This window comes from Pangasianodon hypophthalmus, chromosome 12 (genome assembly GCF_027358585.1).
Source record: "Pangasianodon hypophthalmus isolate fPanHyp1 chromosome 12, fPanHyp1.pri, whole genome shotgun sequence".
Lineage (NCBI taxonomy): Eukaryota > Metazoa > Chordata > Actinopteri > Siluriformes > Pangasiidae > Pangasianodon > Pangasianodon hypophthalmus.
Window position 1 is genome coordinate 18,829,287 of NC_069721.1, and position 19,188 is coordinate 18,848,474.

A 19,188-nucleotide genomic window follows, 5' to 3' on the forward strand; every position below is an offset into this window, starting at 1 on the left:
GTACTCTATGCCTCTGTTTGGTTTTGACAGTAACAAATGTCTCATTGCTCAGTGTAGATTATATGTCTGGGCCCGCTCAATGAAATTATAATTACAGTGGTGGTCTGTTTTTGTGAAGAGGAAACTAACTATATTATTACAGGCATATGGTTAGAAGGGATATACGCATTATTATAAGTTGAAAAACTGAATTGGTTTAGCAAATGAATCCTGTGGCTTGTTTGGAACCAAATGAATCTTTTCCTGTTTTTGTTATGCCAGCGAGGAATTGGAGTAAATGAAAGCTGTGCTTTTCTTTTTTTTTTTTTTTTTCAATCCTCCGTCTGTCTCACTTCACCTTCCTTCCTCCACTGGGCTGGAACGATGGCTGTTCGGCATTAAAAGATGCTTCCTGTCTGTGCTTTGTTGTTTTCTCAGCGTTGGCATGTCTTAAATAGAAGAAGGTGGGGGAGAAATAAAGACAGAAAGAGAGAATAAGAGGAAAAAAGCGGGAGAGAGAGAGAGAGCATAGATTTGTCACAGACACTACTGTCCGAGCTCATGGTATTTCATGCCTGTTTTAAACGGCCGTCCTTTGTTCCCTTGAGAAAGCTCACTCCACTCTCACTATCACAGAGGCACAGCGCTATACTGAAACTCTCTCTGAACTGTAACCTCTCTCCTCCTGCTCTTTTCTTGCTTTCCCTTAAAGCCCTTCTTTTCCTTCTCCCTGATTTGGGTTACGCAGGGAAGAAAAAAATAGCATGTGTGTGGTGGGGGTAAGACATTTTGATGGCGTAGGTGGAGCAGAGATAAGCTCGGAGCAGTTAAGTATAATTAGACAAAGTAATAGCAAGCAACAGCAATAAAGCCACTCATTATCTTGTGCAAAGATATAGCCTTATCATAATAGGCCATAATGTGGGCGTGGAATGCCAGTCGAGAGCCCACTGTTTTCACTCATGTTTGTTCAAAGGAGCACAATTACACCAGCATCTACTTATCAAAGTTACACCCCCCCTTTTTTTTTTTCCTCTCGGTACGATCACTTAGTTTCTGCTTTTCTTTGGATCTGAGCTCTCAGAAAAGTGTGAGTCACTCACAATCTGCTGTTAAAAAAACATTACTATTAGCAATTTGGAAAATTCAGTAATACTTACTGACAAAAGCCACAGCAAAAAAAGGCTGTACAGCTTGCAAAAAAGAGCTGAAAAAACCTGAAAAAGGCACCACTCGATTATTTCCGGGTTTTCGCTCACAACGTCGTCGCACTTTGTTCCGTCATTGACTCCATTCTGTCATTGATCCTGAGTGCCATTAACACCGCTGACATTTTAGATCATATCACTTCGCTAACTTTGAGCCATATTCTTCACAGACCCGAATCTGACACATGACTGACAGCCATTCCCTTTCAAATATTTTCGTACCGTCATATTTCTTTTCCACAGACTTTGGTCTTAACTTTGCTACATTTCATAACTTCAGGATGCAGTGCGGCCCATAATTCATCAGGATTTACGGCAGACGTGTCACTTTCCCGCGCTGTTATTGTAGAACGGCTGTGTTATTCGGGAAAAAGAGGCATGTCAGAGATATGTATCTTCTGGTGTGTAGGGTGTCAGACATGAGGAATGACAATGTACAATCTCGGAGAACAAGGTCAAAGTACTCCATCTTCAAATATACAGATGTCCTGCTCAGATGCACACATATGAAGACATGCTCATGCACACACACACATATTCACACAGACATTTTGAAATGGTCTGTTTTTGTGTTTCGTTTTCATTAGCGTAAATTACAATTGAAAATCCATGCTGGATGAGGGTTAAGAGGACACAACAGTGAATGTATTGTGAGTGAGTGAATGAGTGAGTGAGTGAGTGAGTGAGTGAGCGAGTAAGTGAATGAGTGAGTGAGTGAGTGAGTGAGTGAATGAGTGAGTGAGTGAGTGAGTGAGTGTGCATTTGGGATTTCAACCTACATCTTCTGAGCTCTGTTTCTTATAAACCAGGACTGAAAACATAGCATGTAAACACAATATTGTGAACTAGGCAGCTTGAGATTTGTCGTCTGTCAATGTCAAGTCAGAGCTCTTCTGTTTTCTGTCCTCTTTTTCACAGTAAAATCTGCTAGCTCATTAGCAGGCACAACTCCTTCTTTCCACTGGAGCTCTGTAGATTGTAAGAGTGCTGCGAGCGATGCCTGCCCCATTTGATTTAACATGCTCATTTATGCTTGTTAGCTAAGCAGCACTTTCCCGCTTCATTCTGGATGAATAGAACAAACAAACAAAAAAAAAGAGATGAGAAATGAAGATGTAAGTGAAAACCCTCAGCCACTGACAGACGCCAGGCCACCAATCAGACACATATATACGTATATATGTATACACACACTTAGTCACTCAAGAGCCCTGAAACACTGGTGTCTGTGGTCTCTCTCTCTCCCTCTCCCTCTCTCTCTCTCTCTCGCGCACGCTCTCTCTCTTTCCCTTGCTCTCTCATTATCCGTGAGGTCAGCGAGCTGCATTGGGAAGAAGCAGATAGATCAATACAAATTATCCTTGAGCAAACCCTTGCTGACAGGCTGAATTGCAGCATATGTTTACCCAAAATCGGGCAATTTATCTTAATATCAGCAATGTAATGTGGGACAGGTGAGAGGTCACCCACTCTCTCCACCTCATAATTACCCGCCTCCAAAACAGGAAAGTGCTATTGATTGGCTAAGCCCAGGGCAAGGGGGCTGGCGCAGAGCCCACTGGGAGGGGTCACGGTCCGGCCTGGTTCAGATAGACCAGCACCGTTTCAGTGACTGGAGCGTGTGTGTGTGCATGAGAAAGAGTGTGAGAATGATTGTGAAGGTTTTGTATTCCCACTATACTCTGAGTAAGGGGGTGGATTTGGTGTCATCTATAGGAGAGGAAGAGAGCAAGAGAGAGAGAGAGAGAGAGAGAGAGAGAAGGAGGTGGAAATCTCTCTGGTTAAGCTGTTATTACTCAATTTGTTCTGTACATTTCTCAGCAAAGGAAAGAGGCAGAGGGTGATGTATGAACTAATACGGTCTGTGTGGGTGATGGAAAGGGCCGTCTGGAGGTCAACACCACCGATTTCTTTCTCCATCTCCTCTGTCAGTCGATAAGACAATGAAAACTCTCACTGTAACTCCCATTTTAACTGAACATTATTAGTGCACTTTGAATACTTTTTGAGGAGTAATAATCATGTATCTACCTCAATCAGGGTTCCTGTAACATGGCATACTATCTCTGCAGGTGTGTGCGTGTGTGTGTGTGTGTGTGTGTGTGTATGTAGCAATGAGGCAAGAGATGGGTGTCAATGAAGGATCCTGTGACCTCTTCAGTGTCATTAGCATCAGATCAATAAGTGATGTGCATTTATCTCCATCAGAATGCATCTATTAAACCATAGACACTGTCACAATCTCACTCCTAAAAGTCTATGTATAAGTGTGTGTGAAGCTATGCAGTATACTTAGCTTGTATTTCCACTCCTGTAAACCTACTACTATTCGTGAACATCGTATATGCAGAGCTGGAGAGAGTGTATCAGGTGCAGCATCATTGCTGTGGTCTTTACACCTTATGAACAATTAAATGCTATACGTAATAAAATTTTGCCACCCCCTAGTGTTCCTATGTCCCCCTTGCCATTCCAGGTCTATAGACCTGCACATTTCTCTGACAAATTGGGTGTAGCAACACATACAAAACAACTACAGTCATTAATTACATACCTAAATGTGACCTATATGGTATTATAAATGAGTTTAAACCTGATCCTATGAGCGGAGACAGAAGATAGATGTACCTAAGAAACTGGATTTTAACATGATGTTACGATGTAACCACATCAGCAGTGCAACTGGTACTCTCTCACCTTCACTAACTTCTAGAGAAGATAGAGAGGAATAACTGGGGAGTACAGGAATGAAGAAAGACAGAGAGAGAGAAAGACAGACCGAGAGACACTGAGAGAGTTACATCCTTGCAAGAGTCATGTCATGTAAAATCAATATAGCCGATCAATGCTGTATTAACAAGGCAGCATCTTATTTCTCATTCCTATGTGACACTGGCTTCAACCATGCATGATGGCACGTCAAATAGCATCATGCCTGTCAGTCACATGGACACACACACACACACACACATACATACGCGTGCACTGTGCTTGCATGCTTAGAGACATAACTCTGGCAGATATCGATCATTAGCCCCCACACTTAGATGTAATTGTGCCACTTCATCATAAAGTCGACCAATTATTTTGAGGAAGTTCTTGTCAGTGGAAGTTTCAGCTACTTGACACCTTTCCAGCATACATACTGGGACGTGAATAATGATATAAACAAGGCCCAGTTTCCCAAAGCCATCATAATATCCATATGATGTTAACTATAGTATGGTCCCAAAGTATAAGTTATTATTATTATGATAATTATTGAAGACTAATTCAAGATTTTGTATTTTAGTTGCTATTTAAATTCAATGACATTATATTCAACACTAAAAAATATTGGATATTTTTTATTCATTTTCTCCCCAATTTGTCCATTTAGCAATTCATTTAGCATTTAGCATGAAGCTGGTGCGAGTAGCCAGCTCTCCCCTATCATGCAAGAAATACCAATGGGGAAGAGTAAGCGCTAACATGTGCTTCCTCTGAGACATGTGAACCAGCCAAAAACTTCTTTTCGAACTGTTGCTCATGCTGCGTGACACGCTCGGAGGAAAGTGCTATCTACCCTCTTCCGCATACATGAGCTCACAGACGCCCACGATTGGATAGTGTCACTGCGATCACCAGGGGAGAGAGACTATGCCATCCCTCCTACCCAGAGAGCACGGTCAATTTTGCTCTCTAGACTCCCGGCCACAGATGTCTGTGGCATGGCCAGGATTCAAACTTGCGGTCTGATAATCTGATGGTTAAAAGGCGAATGCTGAGAAATATTTTTTATATCATTTTTTTTTTAATTCTTGCATGAAACTTGAATTGGTCTCAATATCATTTTCCTACATCATTTCCTTACATGGTAATGATTGTATGTTTTTTTAATGGGAAGTGTTTAAGTGAAAGTTTACATATAGTATGATTTATTACACAAATGCCTACAGAAACTATTGTCTCTCACATTATAAATACATTGATTTCATTTCATCATTACTGTTAAGTTTCAGCATTTGATCAGGTTTCTATGATCTCACTTACAAAAAAAAAAATCCTGTTGATTCAACTTAGTGTTCAGCCCAGACCTGCTGACTTTGGGTTTTAATTTTACTGTTATTACTATTTCCTGTTATTGTTCCGCCTCATCATTTGATCAACAATCTGATAAGTGATATGAACCTCCTACTATTCAGAAACACCAGGAACTTCCCATTCTTTCTGAAAGTTCCTATTAGACAGCTGTCAGAAGCTCTTATGACACTGATCATATTGTTGCCTTTACCTGACTGTGACATCTATCTTTATGTCCAATAATATTTTACCTGCTCAGGTTGCATGTTCTGTTTGGGCTGCTTTCTCCAGTCTGTTTCCTTTATTTTATTTATTTATTTTTTCAGTGGAGGAGCGTGGTAATAGACCTCCGCCAGTTCCTCTAAAGCTTGTTAAACACAATGTGTGCAGTTGCAGCGAGTTGAGATTATGATTCATGCACTTGTATAAGCAGCGGCCCTGGCCTCTGATTTATAACCTGCCCTGTTCATACTCAAAATTACAATTTTAGAGGGAGGAGGCTCCGTGTGCTATGTGTGTATGTGTGAAGAGAGAGCGAGCGAGAGAAAGAGAGAGAGCGAGAGAGAGAGAGAGAGGGAGGGAAAGGAAGAGAGGAAAGATTAATTACTATTTGTGGCCAGCAATTTCATGAGGCTAGCCCAACACAGCTGTAGAATGATGGCGCCCTACATCAGTTTGTAGTCAGCCATTCACAGATTATTAAAGCTTTGTAAGATGAAGTGCACCTCCTGCATGGTTTGCACTCAGGCAATAAGAAGGGGAAAAGAGAGAGAGAGAGAGAGAGTGAGAGAGAGAGAAAGAGAGGGATAAATCTGAGAGGGGCAATAGCCAGACATATGTCATCATCAGCCGCTTGCTATAAATCTAGCTGGTGATACAGGAGGCAAAGCCTGATGCAGACTTCAGCGCACTGACAGACGGCCATGATTGCTGTGTGTTTGCGGGTACATATATGTGTGTGTGAGAGAGACGGAGTGGGTTTAGAGTTAGGGGGGTGCTAACCATCAAGCTCTCACACTACCTCATTCATAATGTATCCACTAAGCTCTCAAAATTTATTTGATCAATTACAGCCAGTTTGCTTCAAATAAGCGAGGTGGAGAAAAAAAAAATGCCTCCACCACTGTGCTGCGTGTACGTGTGTTTATCTGTATACTGCACACTAAAACTAAAGTATGTTATTGTGTTTTATTCAAATGCTCGAACACATCCAGATATTTGCATAGATTTGATGAATAAATGCAATAAACTTTATGTATGCCACATTTCAGTTTGACTGCTAAAGCCGTGTGCGTGCCTGTGAGCGAAACTAACACATGATGCCTTTTGTTTTTGCGGTTTAGCTTTGAACGAGCCAACTATTGACTACGGCTTCCAGAGACTGCAGAAGGTCATCCCCAGACATCCAGGTGACCCGGAGAGGTTGCCAAAGGTCAGTAAGCTGTGAGAGACTGAGTGAAAGTGAAAGAGAGAGAGAGAGAGAATGAGAGAGAGGGAAAGATGTTTATCGTAGAAATTTCAAAATGGGAAACAACTCAGGATGCCAATGTTAGTACATGCAATCTCTTTTGGCAAGTCATCACGAATCAAATCACTCACACACACACACACACGCACAAAGCAGGCAACCTGGAGACCCCGGTGTTTGAATTCTGCCAGAATTGCGAAACTTTCAATGTAGCGAAATAGTTCAATTAAGCATTTTTCCACTCCAGTAAGCAGTGGTGATTGTAATCGGAGCAGAGCCCTCTTTCTGATGTGTGATTATTTTGCTCTTGTTTTCCTTTCATTTTCCAAAGCTAGATCCACTTTAATCTTTTGTTTACAAAGCTTTCCGATATAAGTCCAAGCCTTAGTGGGTTAATAAATGAAGTCCAAACGTTAATATCAGCATGCTCTGTGTGTATTTTTTTTTTCATTTAAATCGCACAAAGTGGTTCACAAGATGTTCCCATGACACATATCGCCATCTCCTTGGTTGGATGTATGACATAAAAGAAGCGCCAAAGAACAAAGCAAAAAGCAGAAGAAAATCTTATAATTCTTTGATTATACATTCTTATATATATATTTATCGCCCTCGTTTGGCTGTGAGAAGCTCCAAAACATGTTAATTTCCCCTCTGAGCCCAAGCGCTGAAGGCTGGGCCCTTTCGTAATATCACATTAAGATATTATTTTGTACCCAGTTAATGGGCGCTCAGTGAGAGCTGACCACCGCTAAAGTCTAATAACAGATATCATACAAATATCTATTAAAGCCCAGCATGGGGGAGCGGGTGCTATCATTAAGCCGAGCCTGGCTGCTTTAAGCACAAGCATGACTAGCCTCGTGTCCCACAGACACACACCGAGCTAAGCATCCCCGAGCAGAGCCGGCCCACGCCACATGATGTGTTTCAATTACACTTGGCTCTCTCTCTCTCTGTGGAGAGCAATATCTAGACAGGAAATCTTGTTCCAGTAAATGCTTTAAACTATCCATTACCAATAAAACAGAACCAGCCATGCCGCCTCTCCCTGCCTGTACACCCGGCATTTTGTTCCAAACACCATGATGTTCTGCCTTTTGCTAAGCTTCAAAAGACACACTTATATCTCCATTAAGCCCTTTTTTTTATAAAAAAAGGAAAACACAACAAAAAAAGTATTGATTTGTCAGAAAAATGCTGGTGCTTTTTCACTCTGGGAAAGTGTAAAGGCAGAAAAAGCATGTGATGCAGGAAAAGTGGGCGTGAAAGCTTCAGAAGGGGGGCTTTTTCTAATTCAGGTAAACCTTCAACACCAGGGGCCTTCGGCGCAAACCGATTGCCGAGGAGAGATGGATTCTAGCAGCTCCAATAAACAACATAAATATTTGATTTTGGCTTTTAATGGACCCAAATGTGGAGTTCAGCAGCATGTAAATGAAAGTGCCAAGTGATTTATCATAGTTACGGCAGCCGTCTGCTCGAGGCGGCGAACCCGGCGGGTCACAGCCGGCTCCGCGCAAAGCAGCAATTGACCCTTACACGGATCCGCAATGAGACCATGAGTGTGTGTGAGGGACGGCACCATTAGGGCCAAGACAGGCTGGAGTAATAAGGAGGAGGGGGTTTGCAGGGAGAAATGTAAACCGCGTGTTAGCATTAAGGTGAATGCGTCACACCCCTGTTTTCTCTGCCACTTCAGTGCAGAGTTGATAATACCAGCCTGATATTGATTTCCACTGTGCCTTTCCCCCTCCACTCCTCTCTCCTGTTGTATGGAATCTACAATGGCCGTGCTTTGATGGGTAATTGTGCTCAGGACAGAAAACCAATACGGCAAGCCTGTATTGCTTTGGACATACACTAATAATGCCGCTGCTACATATGTACGTCGGTAGTGAGAGTGGCGCCAAATTGAAGTTTACCTCCCTAATTTTAGATAAGATCAAAATTTGCGAGCTCAATCCCGGGCGAGGGGCGTCAAATGAACATATTTATATACGAAGCTAGGGAGCGAGAATAAAGGCAATATCAGGAGTCAGTCATGTGATGAAGGACGAGATTGCTAAGGGGGCCTTCGCTCTCACTCTGCTTAGTCTCTCCGTTTGAAAGCAGTATCGTCCATTATTCTCCGTATAGACCAGAGTGAAAAGAGAGAAATAGGAATCTGATTAGATGTTATTCTTTTCGTTTGTGCTTGATCAGATGATCTTTATTGTGATGATATAGTGCTAACCTGCCTGCTTTGCTCGTAAATTAATGGCTGCCTCGCATCTTTCCATTCCTCTCCCGTTCGTTTCGAGCTGGCAAGCACAAATCTATGCCGCTTCCTCCTCAATCTAATATACAAGAAAATTTATTAGAAATGCATTCATGTCGAGCAATTACCCATGCATTAAAATTCATCTTCTTTCTCTCGGCTTTTTGAAGTAGCTACATCTATTGGGCCCCGTGCTCCTCAATGTATTCATAACCTGAGGCTAGAACTAACAGAATAATTGCTTTACACTTTAGAATGACATTAGCACCTCCAGCCAGCTCACCTCGCCCGTCTCCTGCAATGCTGCTGATATACTGTGTACCACTCCAGATATTGGACTGTGATAACAAGAAGAGCCCCGTTTAAATGGTTCACGTCCACGGGCAGAACAGCAAATGCTTGTAATAATAACCGGCCACATTTGTCATGAAAGCAAGCTTGGGGATCGTTTCTGAGCTTTAATAGTTTCCGTTTAACCTGGAGTCTGCGACGTCTCGGCGAAGGGAGGAAAGAGGAGTCAATTACACTTAGCACGGCGCTCATGAATTTACATCGAAATGCTCCTCAAATACCATTCACCGCTAATAATATTCCCAGCGTGAGGCCGGCAGGCTGAGAGGAACAAAACAAACCCACCCAGTGTCTCCTCTGCCGATAGGGGCCTGCTCTCTCGTCACACTCCAATGTTGGCCGCTAAATCCCCTTCATTAACAGAGACACCTTGTAGCTAACAACAGATTAAAGTGGAGAGGAGACATGATTTCCTTAAACTATCTTTACATCTCGCCGGCCCGGGTGCCATATGGACAAGGAGTTCGAGAGAGTCTCGCGCAGGCAGGCTTTCGTCTCAGTGAGAGCGGCTGTCTTAATTGTAGTAATCGTCGGGTAAAATTGGGAGCGACGTATAAGGAGTCTTGTGATATGACGGGCGGAGATGATGAGTAATTATTAGCACTGCAGAAAAACACTTTATCTCACTCAGAGAGAGAGAGAGAGAGAGACAGAGAGAGCGAGAGAGAGAGAGAAACCGATGGAGAGGGGGAGAAGGAGCACAGAGCCGGTTGATGGGACAGGATTAAGACAGCTGGGCCTTTCATTGATTGTACCTGCCGCGTGACAAGTGTAATTCTTTATTTGTATGCAAACTAGATGCATGCAACATGAAGCAGAGACAGCAATTTCTAAGCTAAATGCCCATTTTAAAAGCCACTCATCCGCTCCCTCTCAGGATTAGACAGCGTCTCTATAAAACGTATGGTGCACGCACCAAGAGCCCCGACTTATGCGATTAATCTTGATAAGTACGGATTCAAGATGGCGGCCGTGACTAGGAATGAAGCCAGTCAGCCATGCTAAGAAACAGTGTGTGATTTCGTGAACATGCTAGCAAGGGCAGAGCTGAGGTTACAACAAGGTTGGGTATTGAAACAATTTTCATTATATAATGAAAGTCCAAAAAAAAAAAAAAAAGCCACAATACTGACTGGAGGAGATCTTGAGAGAATATGAAGTTTATTAGATGATAAGATGTTAATCATTCATTGCATCACCCTTACGGAACACCGTCGGCTCTAGAGTTGTTGCATGTAGCAGAGAAGGAACGATACAATAGGCTAGGCCAAGCGAGACGTCCTGGATCAGGGTGGCGTGTTGGCTTGTTGGCAGGCTGGGTGTAATTTTTGAAGGGAAGCTAAGCAGAAAGTTAATCCGTGTTGTGCTATAAGTAAGGAGGAGGCATGCAGACATGGATAAGATGGGGTTTGTGGGCACCCGGGTCCCCGGGCGCAGCCTCTCAGGCAGCTCTGCACGAGAACTCATTTATGAAGTCCTTTACAACAACCAGTGAAAGAGGTTAATTGAAAAATTTCCTAATGCCATTATGAAAGAACTAGATTAACCCGAGCTAATTCACTTTATTGTTCTGAAGAAAGAGGAATTGGCATTGAACTCCACTACAAATTTGGGGCATGAATTAAAGGGTGAGATGTTGTCTTTGAGCACTCTGCCAGTTTAATTAAGATATGGAAAATGACTCATTGTTCTTCGGTGCTAAAGTGGGTGGATTTAGCCGACCGAACGTCGCTCCTGTATTGCTTTATGTATCGCTGTGAGTGTGTGTGTTTGTTTGTTTAATACCCCATAGGCCACAGCATTTAAAACTCAAGTGCTTATTTTTTATTCATTTAGCTTAGAGGTTACACACCACTTCACTTCCTTTGGCATGTGACACATGGTAAAAAGAAACAGGTCTGAGAAGGAAATCCCTCCTAAAATGACTGTTAATCAAATATTAACTCAATAAAATACATTTACACATCGCTAATGTCATAAATAAACCATACAGTAAACAGGGACTTGCATGCATGCACATATATTACACTTTGCATTTCTGTAACTCATTATAGTCTCTGTGTATGTGTGTGTATGTGTGTGTTTGCGCTGCAGGAGGTTCTACTAAAGAGAGCAGCTGACCTTGTGGAGGCTCTGTATGGCATGCCCCACAACAACCAGGTAAAATACCCTCTACACCAGTGCATGCTAATGAGCACCCCCCCCACACCTCTCCTCTCTTTCTCTCTTTCTGTCTGTCTCTATCTCTCTCGCCCTTCCTCTCCCTCAGTACAGTGGCTGTAATTAAATCAGTGCCTCTCTCCCCCTGCTATGCTCCTCTTTATACATTTCAAAGCTAGCTGCAGGCCATTGTACTGTAGCAGGGTGTCATTACACCAAGAGTGTGTGCTTTTTTATTTCTATTTTCTCTCTCTATTTATTTGTGGTTGCTGCACATGGAGCAAAAAAGAGGAGTTAATCGCTCACAACACACACACACTCTCTCACACACACACACACACATAGTGAGTGGTTGATTTAAATGGGAGAATAACCTTGAACTTGGCCCAAAAGGTGTTTTTCTCAAACACATTCTAGAGAGCAGTGCTGTTCAAATGTGGTTGAGAGGTCTAATACATATTCAAAAGCAACGATCCATGGTGCTTTCTTCTTTAGCATTTTGGCTGCATGGAAACTGTCCTGAAATTGGCATTAAAATAACAAAAATGCAGCTTCGAGGTATTTTTACATTCAAGTGAAGGTTTGGCTTATGAAGGCTAAGATATCTTAAAAATAAAATTAGCCATTTCTGGTCATGCAAAGAGACTTCAAGTATCTCACTCATGGCTCTTTCACTCTGTCGTGTAGGAGATCATTCTGAAGCGGGCAGCAGACATCGCTGAGGCTCTCTACAGTGTACCACGCAACCACAACCAGATCCCGTCTCTCGCTAACACTGCGTCCCACGGTGGCATGATGGGCGTCAACTCTTTCGGTAGCCAGCTGGCGGTCAACGTCTCCGAGACCTCACAGGGTAATGACCAGGGTATACGGCCAAGTGTGAAGATAAGCTGCACAAATATAGAAATTGCTAAAGAAAAAAATTAATATGATTATCTCTCAGAATAGTACCATTTCCTTGAGGCCAAACTTTGAACAAAATGTTAGCTTGCGTTGAACGAAAAGCTTATCTGATTGGTCTGTGATTGTTTGGCTAATTTTATGCACCTTGCATAAGGACTAGCTAGCATAAGCATTAGCTTGTTTGGTGGCACATGTTGGCTGCAGCTTTATCTTCCCTGGCTGGGTGTAGTGTGGCTCTCTGGAGGTGCCTGACCCTTTCCACATGTCCCCTTTACTTACATTTCCTTTTCTTGCATGAGATATGAGAATATTCAAGTGCAAAGCATATACAGCATATTGCATTAATCCTTGGCGGAAAAAACAAAAACAAAACATGCATACAGGTTATTCAGGAAATATGTCCATAATGTCCATAAAATGCTTTAAGGCTTCCTGAAGCAAAGGATCCTGTGGACAGGAGATGGCACCTAGATATATTCTGGATATGAAACATCCATTCACAATTGCAATCCTTCTAGTTTCTTCAATAGTGCATTTATTTTTCCTGCAGTTGGCTACAGCCGTAACACGAGCAGCGTGTCGCCTCGCGGCTACGTGCCCAGCAGCACTCCACAGCAGTCCAACTACAACACAGTCAGCAACAGCATGAACGGCTACGGAAACGCTGGCATGCCCAACCTGGGTGTCCCGAGCTCGCCTGGATTCCTCAACGGCTCATCCGCCAACTCGCCCTACGGCAGTAAGTATCAAGGTAATTACCCCCTTTCCCCTCCTCTGCTCTACCCCACCTGTGCTCTCTTTCCTTTTGACACTCCTGTGGTCTGTTTGTGTTTAGTTTTGTTTATTTTATTTATTTATTTTTTTTGGGAATGTGTGCTACTGGATAAAAGGAGGGGTGACTCTGGAGGCTGAACACCCAAAACAAGCCACGTAGTGATCCAACCAATCAAATAATAATGGAAAAAAAAATCAAAAAACTAAATAACCAAAAAAAAAAAAAAAAACCTCCACATGAACCAATTGAGGAGGCCACTGACACAGAGCAACAAATTATACCTTAAAAAGCAAAACCTCAATAAAAGTTTCTTCCTTTTATCGTCAGAGTCGATAAAGACACCTATTATCCAGCAAGTGGCCGAGGCAGGACATCCCATCTCATTCCATCCCAATCCCCATTTTCTCTTCCTTTATTTGCATTCGTTTTGTTTGCAAGCAAAAGAATACCACGCACAACCCTCTCCCACTAAACAGTGATCATTTCCTCATATCCATTCTTCCCTGATTTGTTTTCATCCCATGATTATTATTTGAAAAAGAGGCGAGGCCTGGCTCTCCCTGACTCTCGTCTGTTAGGAAAGAAAACAAAAAAAGAAAAGAAAAGAAAGTGAAACTCTCTCTGAGTGGTGACTATGTTTGCTCTATTGCAGTAGTTCCATCGAGCCCTACCATGGCAGCCTCTTCGGTCAGCCTCTCTTCAAACTGTAGCAGTACACACGGCATTTTCTCATTCTCACCTGCCAATGTCATCTCTGCAGTGAAACAAAAGAGCGCCTTTGCCCCCGTTGTCAGGCCCCAAGCATCTCCACCTCCTTCTTGCACCAGTGCAAATGGCAATGGACTTCAAGGTGAGAGCCGCCTCCCTCCTTTTATGACGCCGCATTGCTGCCTCACTCTTTGGCTCTCTTGAAAATGCCCCTTTTGTTGCTGCCATGCTGCTTCTCCAACATGGCTGCCTGTATGAATTATATATGTGTGTGGATGGGTGAATGAACACATGGATGAATGACTTATAGGACTTATGCATGCAGGCACGTAGCATGAATGTGCATGTCTGGCTTTTATGTATCAGTTTATTTATCTAACATTAATGATTGAGGGGAGTCAAACGTCTCGTGAGACTTTGACTCACAGTGGGTTTGGCACAGTTGAATCGGCATCCTGTGTTCCCGGGAAGAGTTTGTATCAGTGACAGAATTACCAATCCAAGGAAGTCTTAACACAAACAAGTTGCTTAAAATGCCATGGCCATTTGACTAATGCATTATTCACTGCCTTCTATGCATTCGATCTGAAGTGAACATTGTATTCACAAATTCCCCAATGCCTTCAACTTACTTCTCCAGGTGTGCTGGGGTCACAAATGAACAAGGGCTGTGTATGTCTGCCATGTATCACACCACTCGAATGGATCCTGAATGAAAGATCACTACATTCACAGCCTTGAGAAAGCACAAACACACACGTCAGAGTCCTCGCCTTTTCCTATGAATATTGTAGCTGGTTAAAAATGTATTTTTTTCCACCATAGTTATGAAAACAATGGGTCTTATATGGTGCTCACAGGGCGGACGCATTAAGATTTCATAGAGAGGCACTGAGCTTTGGCTTCCTGTGCTAGCGGAATGAGACATTGTTTTGATGAACACTGCAATGCGAGGCGGTGTTCAGAAGTCGGCACGATAACAGAAAGAGCCAGTTGTGAAATCCTCGGCAGGACAGCGTCATTCAGCAAATTAACGACTTCCCGAGCCTGTTGAGCCCGCTTGTATTTCCTCTTCGTCAAGGCCGAGTTGTTTGCTTTGAAAACATGTTTTAGCCATAGTGTGTGCATCCAAGATTAATAATGTTAGAGCTAATGAACTGGGAAATTAAAGTTCATGCTGCTACATGCATCCACTTATTAATATGTGGTTTGCAGAAATTAATGAGGAATGCCATGGCACTGGGTGCTTAGGCAAACTTAAAAGCACTTCAACCATGACTCCACAAAGTAGCTAAAGGATGTTTTTATTTTGAAGGGAAAAAAAATCCAGGCAGTTCACTAGCCACCTAATTGTGGAAATGAGTAGAGTTCATAAATCTTAGTGCTCTCTCTTCGTCTCAGCAAAGCAAAGCTCTCTACAGTGCTTGGATCCTGTGATTTCTTTCTTTATCCGTGCTTTAGATCTCGAATAAGGAAGGCAGATGTAGCATTGCAAATAGCAGCCCTGAACAAGGAAGGAAAGACAGGCGAGTTTTTCAATTTAGGTACAGCTAGGAGGAATGTGTGTGCTGGCTAGAGAGCAAAAGGCTCGGCTTGGTGACGTTAGCCGAAGTGACCGTGTTGTTTCTCAGCTGTCAGCTTGGACGTTCCCTTGGGAGTCTGGCCTCTCTGATGGCCATTAACAAAACGCTAAAAGAAATCTCACACATGTGGGAGCGGGGATACTTTCTCCTCAAAATGTCAGAAAGCACCTCATTTAAAATGTTGAAGGCTTTCCGGCATGTCTTGTTGGAAAGAAAAAAAAATCATTCCCACAAATGCCTTTTTTCCTGATAAAATGTTTGACGTGACAGTCTTTCAAACACAACTTGCACTTTCTTCAGCTGTGCCATGCCTCGTCTGTCAAAGTGTTCCTCCAAAATGGGATGGAAATACTCCCCTTTCTTTATCTTACATGCAGTATTTATAGATATCTACGAATAAAATTCTTTCTCTCTTTTTTTCCCTCTGTAGCTATGTCCGGACTGGTGGTCCCTCCCATGTAAATTGCACTTCCACCTCTTGTAAAGCAGCAGTGTCTGTGCAGTGAGCCTCGGGGTACGTCACAGAACGTTCTCCTCAAATGACCGGCATCCGTCACGAAGTTATTCAACAACTATGTCTAATTCCGAGGAAGGAAAAAAAAAAAGACTTTGTTTTAAAGATTTTATTCAGACTAATGTAAATTGACATGCAAGAAACTTTGTCATGAACATTTTAAATTTATTGACTGAATTTCTTGTCATATTTTCACGTTTCTCTGTCTTGAAGAAAAAAAAAATCACGGAAGGAAAAATGCCTATTTTGTATAAATCTTTCTGGTTCGATCTTGGCTAGATCTTGTTATGTGTGGGGAGCAACTTTGTGGATATGCCATTTGATGAAAACACACTGAAATGTCTCTGAATGTTTCTTTTCGAGTGATGCGCAGCCGTCGCACATCTCTATAATGTGAAGTCATTTTTTTTTTCATTACTTTTGCTTTTTCTTTTTCTTTCTTTTGATTTGTGGTGAGAAAAATAGGGGCCAAGCCAATACTGCAGAGCCAACAAACTGGAAATAACATAACCTAAAACATATGATTTATAAAATGTAAAGATTAAAGTGAATAAGAGTGAAAGGGGAGGAACAGGCAGAGGAGATGTTATCATGCATACTTCATCGAAAATGAACTTTGTAACTTATTGTAGGTAGAAATTGTAACTTTGATATCGCAAAAATTCTCTTGCCTTCAACAAGCACACTAACAGAGACGAAATGCTACTGTCTGTTGGTTAAAAAAAAAAAGAAAAAAAAAGAAAAAGAAGGAAAATACTTCCACTGCTAAAGCTTCCTGTAAAGCAAGTGTGATCTGCAATGTTTTTCAACTTTTTGCTAGCACTGTATACTATTGCATTCTTAGGCTACTGTGGAGTCTATGTTTCTTGTACCAGAAAGTTGTCCTTTTACTTCTAGCTCCTTATTCCCTAATGTGTTTTGTATGTGGTTATACAATTGTAGACTTTTGTGATTTTGCCAAAGTTGTAGCTAAATATTTATACACTTGTCTTGAATTTTTTCCAGATCCACTTAAATATTTAGTACAGAGTTTTATTCCTACTAAAACAGCTAGGAGTAAAATAGTCTTATACATTGCAACACTTTCACACAAACACTTGCGATCACTAAGGGGTTTTTTGTAACATATCAATTATAAATATTGTATTTATCTTTGAAATTTTTTGTATATTGCTTTCCATTCTTTTATTTGAGCTCATATGTAATGTTTATTATAGCCAATATTGTGATGCAACACAGAATGTTAATGCCAAGACCAGTTGCCGCCATTTTTTTGTATCAATAGATTGCAATGTCTATACATTTTATCTGTATTTTGTTACATCATCAAAACAATTCCATCCATTTTTTTTTACTTTGCAGTTCATTATTTTGAGGAACAGTCAAATCCATTGTTTATTTTTGTATTAATTTTTAAATTATCTGAGCAAGTCTTTTTTTTTTTTTTTTTTTTTTTTTTTTTTAAATAAAACCTGTTTGTTGTATAGTCAAATAAATTGTTTGTGACACATGGCTGTAATAATATTAGTAGAATATGTGCATGTCAAGCAGCCCCAGGGGGGAAGATTCAATTGTGGTTGTAAATTTTGTTTTTGTAGAATGTAAAAAGTCATTTTTACCTGCCACCCATGACTTTGCCACATTATAGCTCAACCATGTTTACAGGGAACAAAGGAATAAAACAAAAAAAAAGAAAGAAAAATTTCACAGAAGGAATCAAAAGAAAGGGAAAAAAATATCAGGAATGGAAACATACGTACGTCAGTCACTACTGTTTATTAAAATATGTCGGAAAAAAGAAAACTCTGTCCGAGCCTTTAGACTGAATCTCTTGAGAGTAACCTTTCTGCTGTTTTATTAACAACCCATCCACCACAAAGCCAATCATTACCATTCAAATGATCAATGGTGTAAAAAGCACAAGCCTTTTTTTACTAAAATAAAAAAGTGATTATTGTGACCCCTCATCCTTTTGACTATTTTGTCAGTTTCTTTTCTCTATTTTTTTTTTTTTTAAACATTGAATTTGCTGTACTCCCTCAAGTAAGACTGATAATCCAAGGGGAAAAAAAATAATAAAAAGGTTAGATTTTTGTATCATATACGTATATGAAGAGCCGAGATTAAGATCTTCTATATTGTACATGTCATTTTGTAATTACGCCATGATACAGCAGCATAGTAGCTAATCATATTAGTTAACCAGTCCGCATAATCCCTTCTTCTTCTCTCCCAATGAGTTTGATTTGCCTAGCTGTGCCAAAATCAGCAAACAGTTTTTTTTCTCTTTTCTTTCGTTTTTTTTCTTTTTTGCACTTAACACTTTGTAAATCTCCTGTTGTACTGTTAAGTAGTCTGTTTCAAACCAAAAGGGGATGTTCCCTCTTGGCAATCTGCACACAAGTTTCCTTTAGCAGCAGGAAGCAAGGGCAGCTGTAGAAGGGAATGAGTGATGAATGTGCAATGCATTTGCTTTGTGATAGCTCAACAAAGCTTAGCTAAGTGGAGGAGCTGGGGAAGTCACCTTGAAAGTGAGAGGAACCCAAGGTTACATGAAGTGTATTTGTGAATATCGTCATTACTGCAACCTGGTTTTGTGTTTTTAGCCTAATTAGACCATGCACTCAGTGTTTTATTGCCATTAGTCTGAAGATTTCAGTAAATTGTAGATTGACTCTGTAAGGGGAAAATACTATTTTTGTTTCATGTATACATTTTTTATGTTTATGTAAACATTTCTACATTTTACTGTACAAAGATGTTCATTTTACACAATATTTAATTAAAGTATTTCTTGTCTGTGACTGGCTCCTCCCTGTAATCTTAATTTTTGAAATCTCCCCCTTTTTGTTGCTTAGAAATATTAGTATCATTTCAATCCTTTTTTTGAAAGATACCCAAGAGTGTACAAAATACAACTTTGATACATGTGTTTTTTGATACACCTCTCTTTGATAATTCAGTTTCTCCAAACCAGCTAATCAGATGATAGCGGAAGATGTTTGACTGAGATGAAACATTAATGAAGTGTATATATACTTATTTTTTCCCCATCCAAAAACAAACAAACAAACAAACAAACAAATAAATAAATAAATAAATAAATAGATAGATAATAGATATAGATAATAGATATTTTGTTTGCAATGTATATTGAAATATATATATATATATATATATATATATATATATATATATATATATATATATATATATA

The 19,188-nt window shown here is 40.9% G+C and overlaps 1 protein-coding gene across 15 annotated transcripts in view; it reads left to right on the forward strand.

Annotated features, from left to right (window-relative positions):
• ebf3a (EBF transcription factor 3a) overlaps positions 1–18,775 on the forward strand; it is a 95,191-nt gene extending 76,416 nt beyond the window's left edge. For 4 of the 15 annotated variants that reach the window (XM_026915564.3, XM_026915562.3, XM_026915567.3 and 1 more), the window contains exons 11-16: positions 6,593–6,681; positions 11,423–11,488; positions 12,176–12,341; positions 12,942–13,142; positions 13,819–14,016; positions 15,888–18,775. In XM_026915564.3, the coding sequence (XP_026771365.1) occupies positions 6,593–6,681; positions 11,423–11,488; positions 12,176–12,341; positions 12,942–13,142; positions 13,819–14,016; positions 15,888–15,919 (752 nt within the window). In that variant the 3' untranslated portion in view covers positions 15,920–18,775. The remainder of the gene's footprint in view (positions 1–6,592; positions 6,682–11,422; positions 11,489–12,175; positions 12,342–12,941; positions 13,143–13,818; positions 14,017–15,887) is intronic. The other 11 variants (XM_026915565.3, XM_026915566.3, XM_026915569.3 and 8 more) reach the window with 5 other exon arrangements.
• Positions 18,776–19,188: the final 413 nt, after the last annotated feature.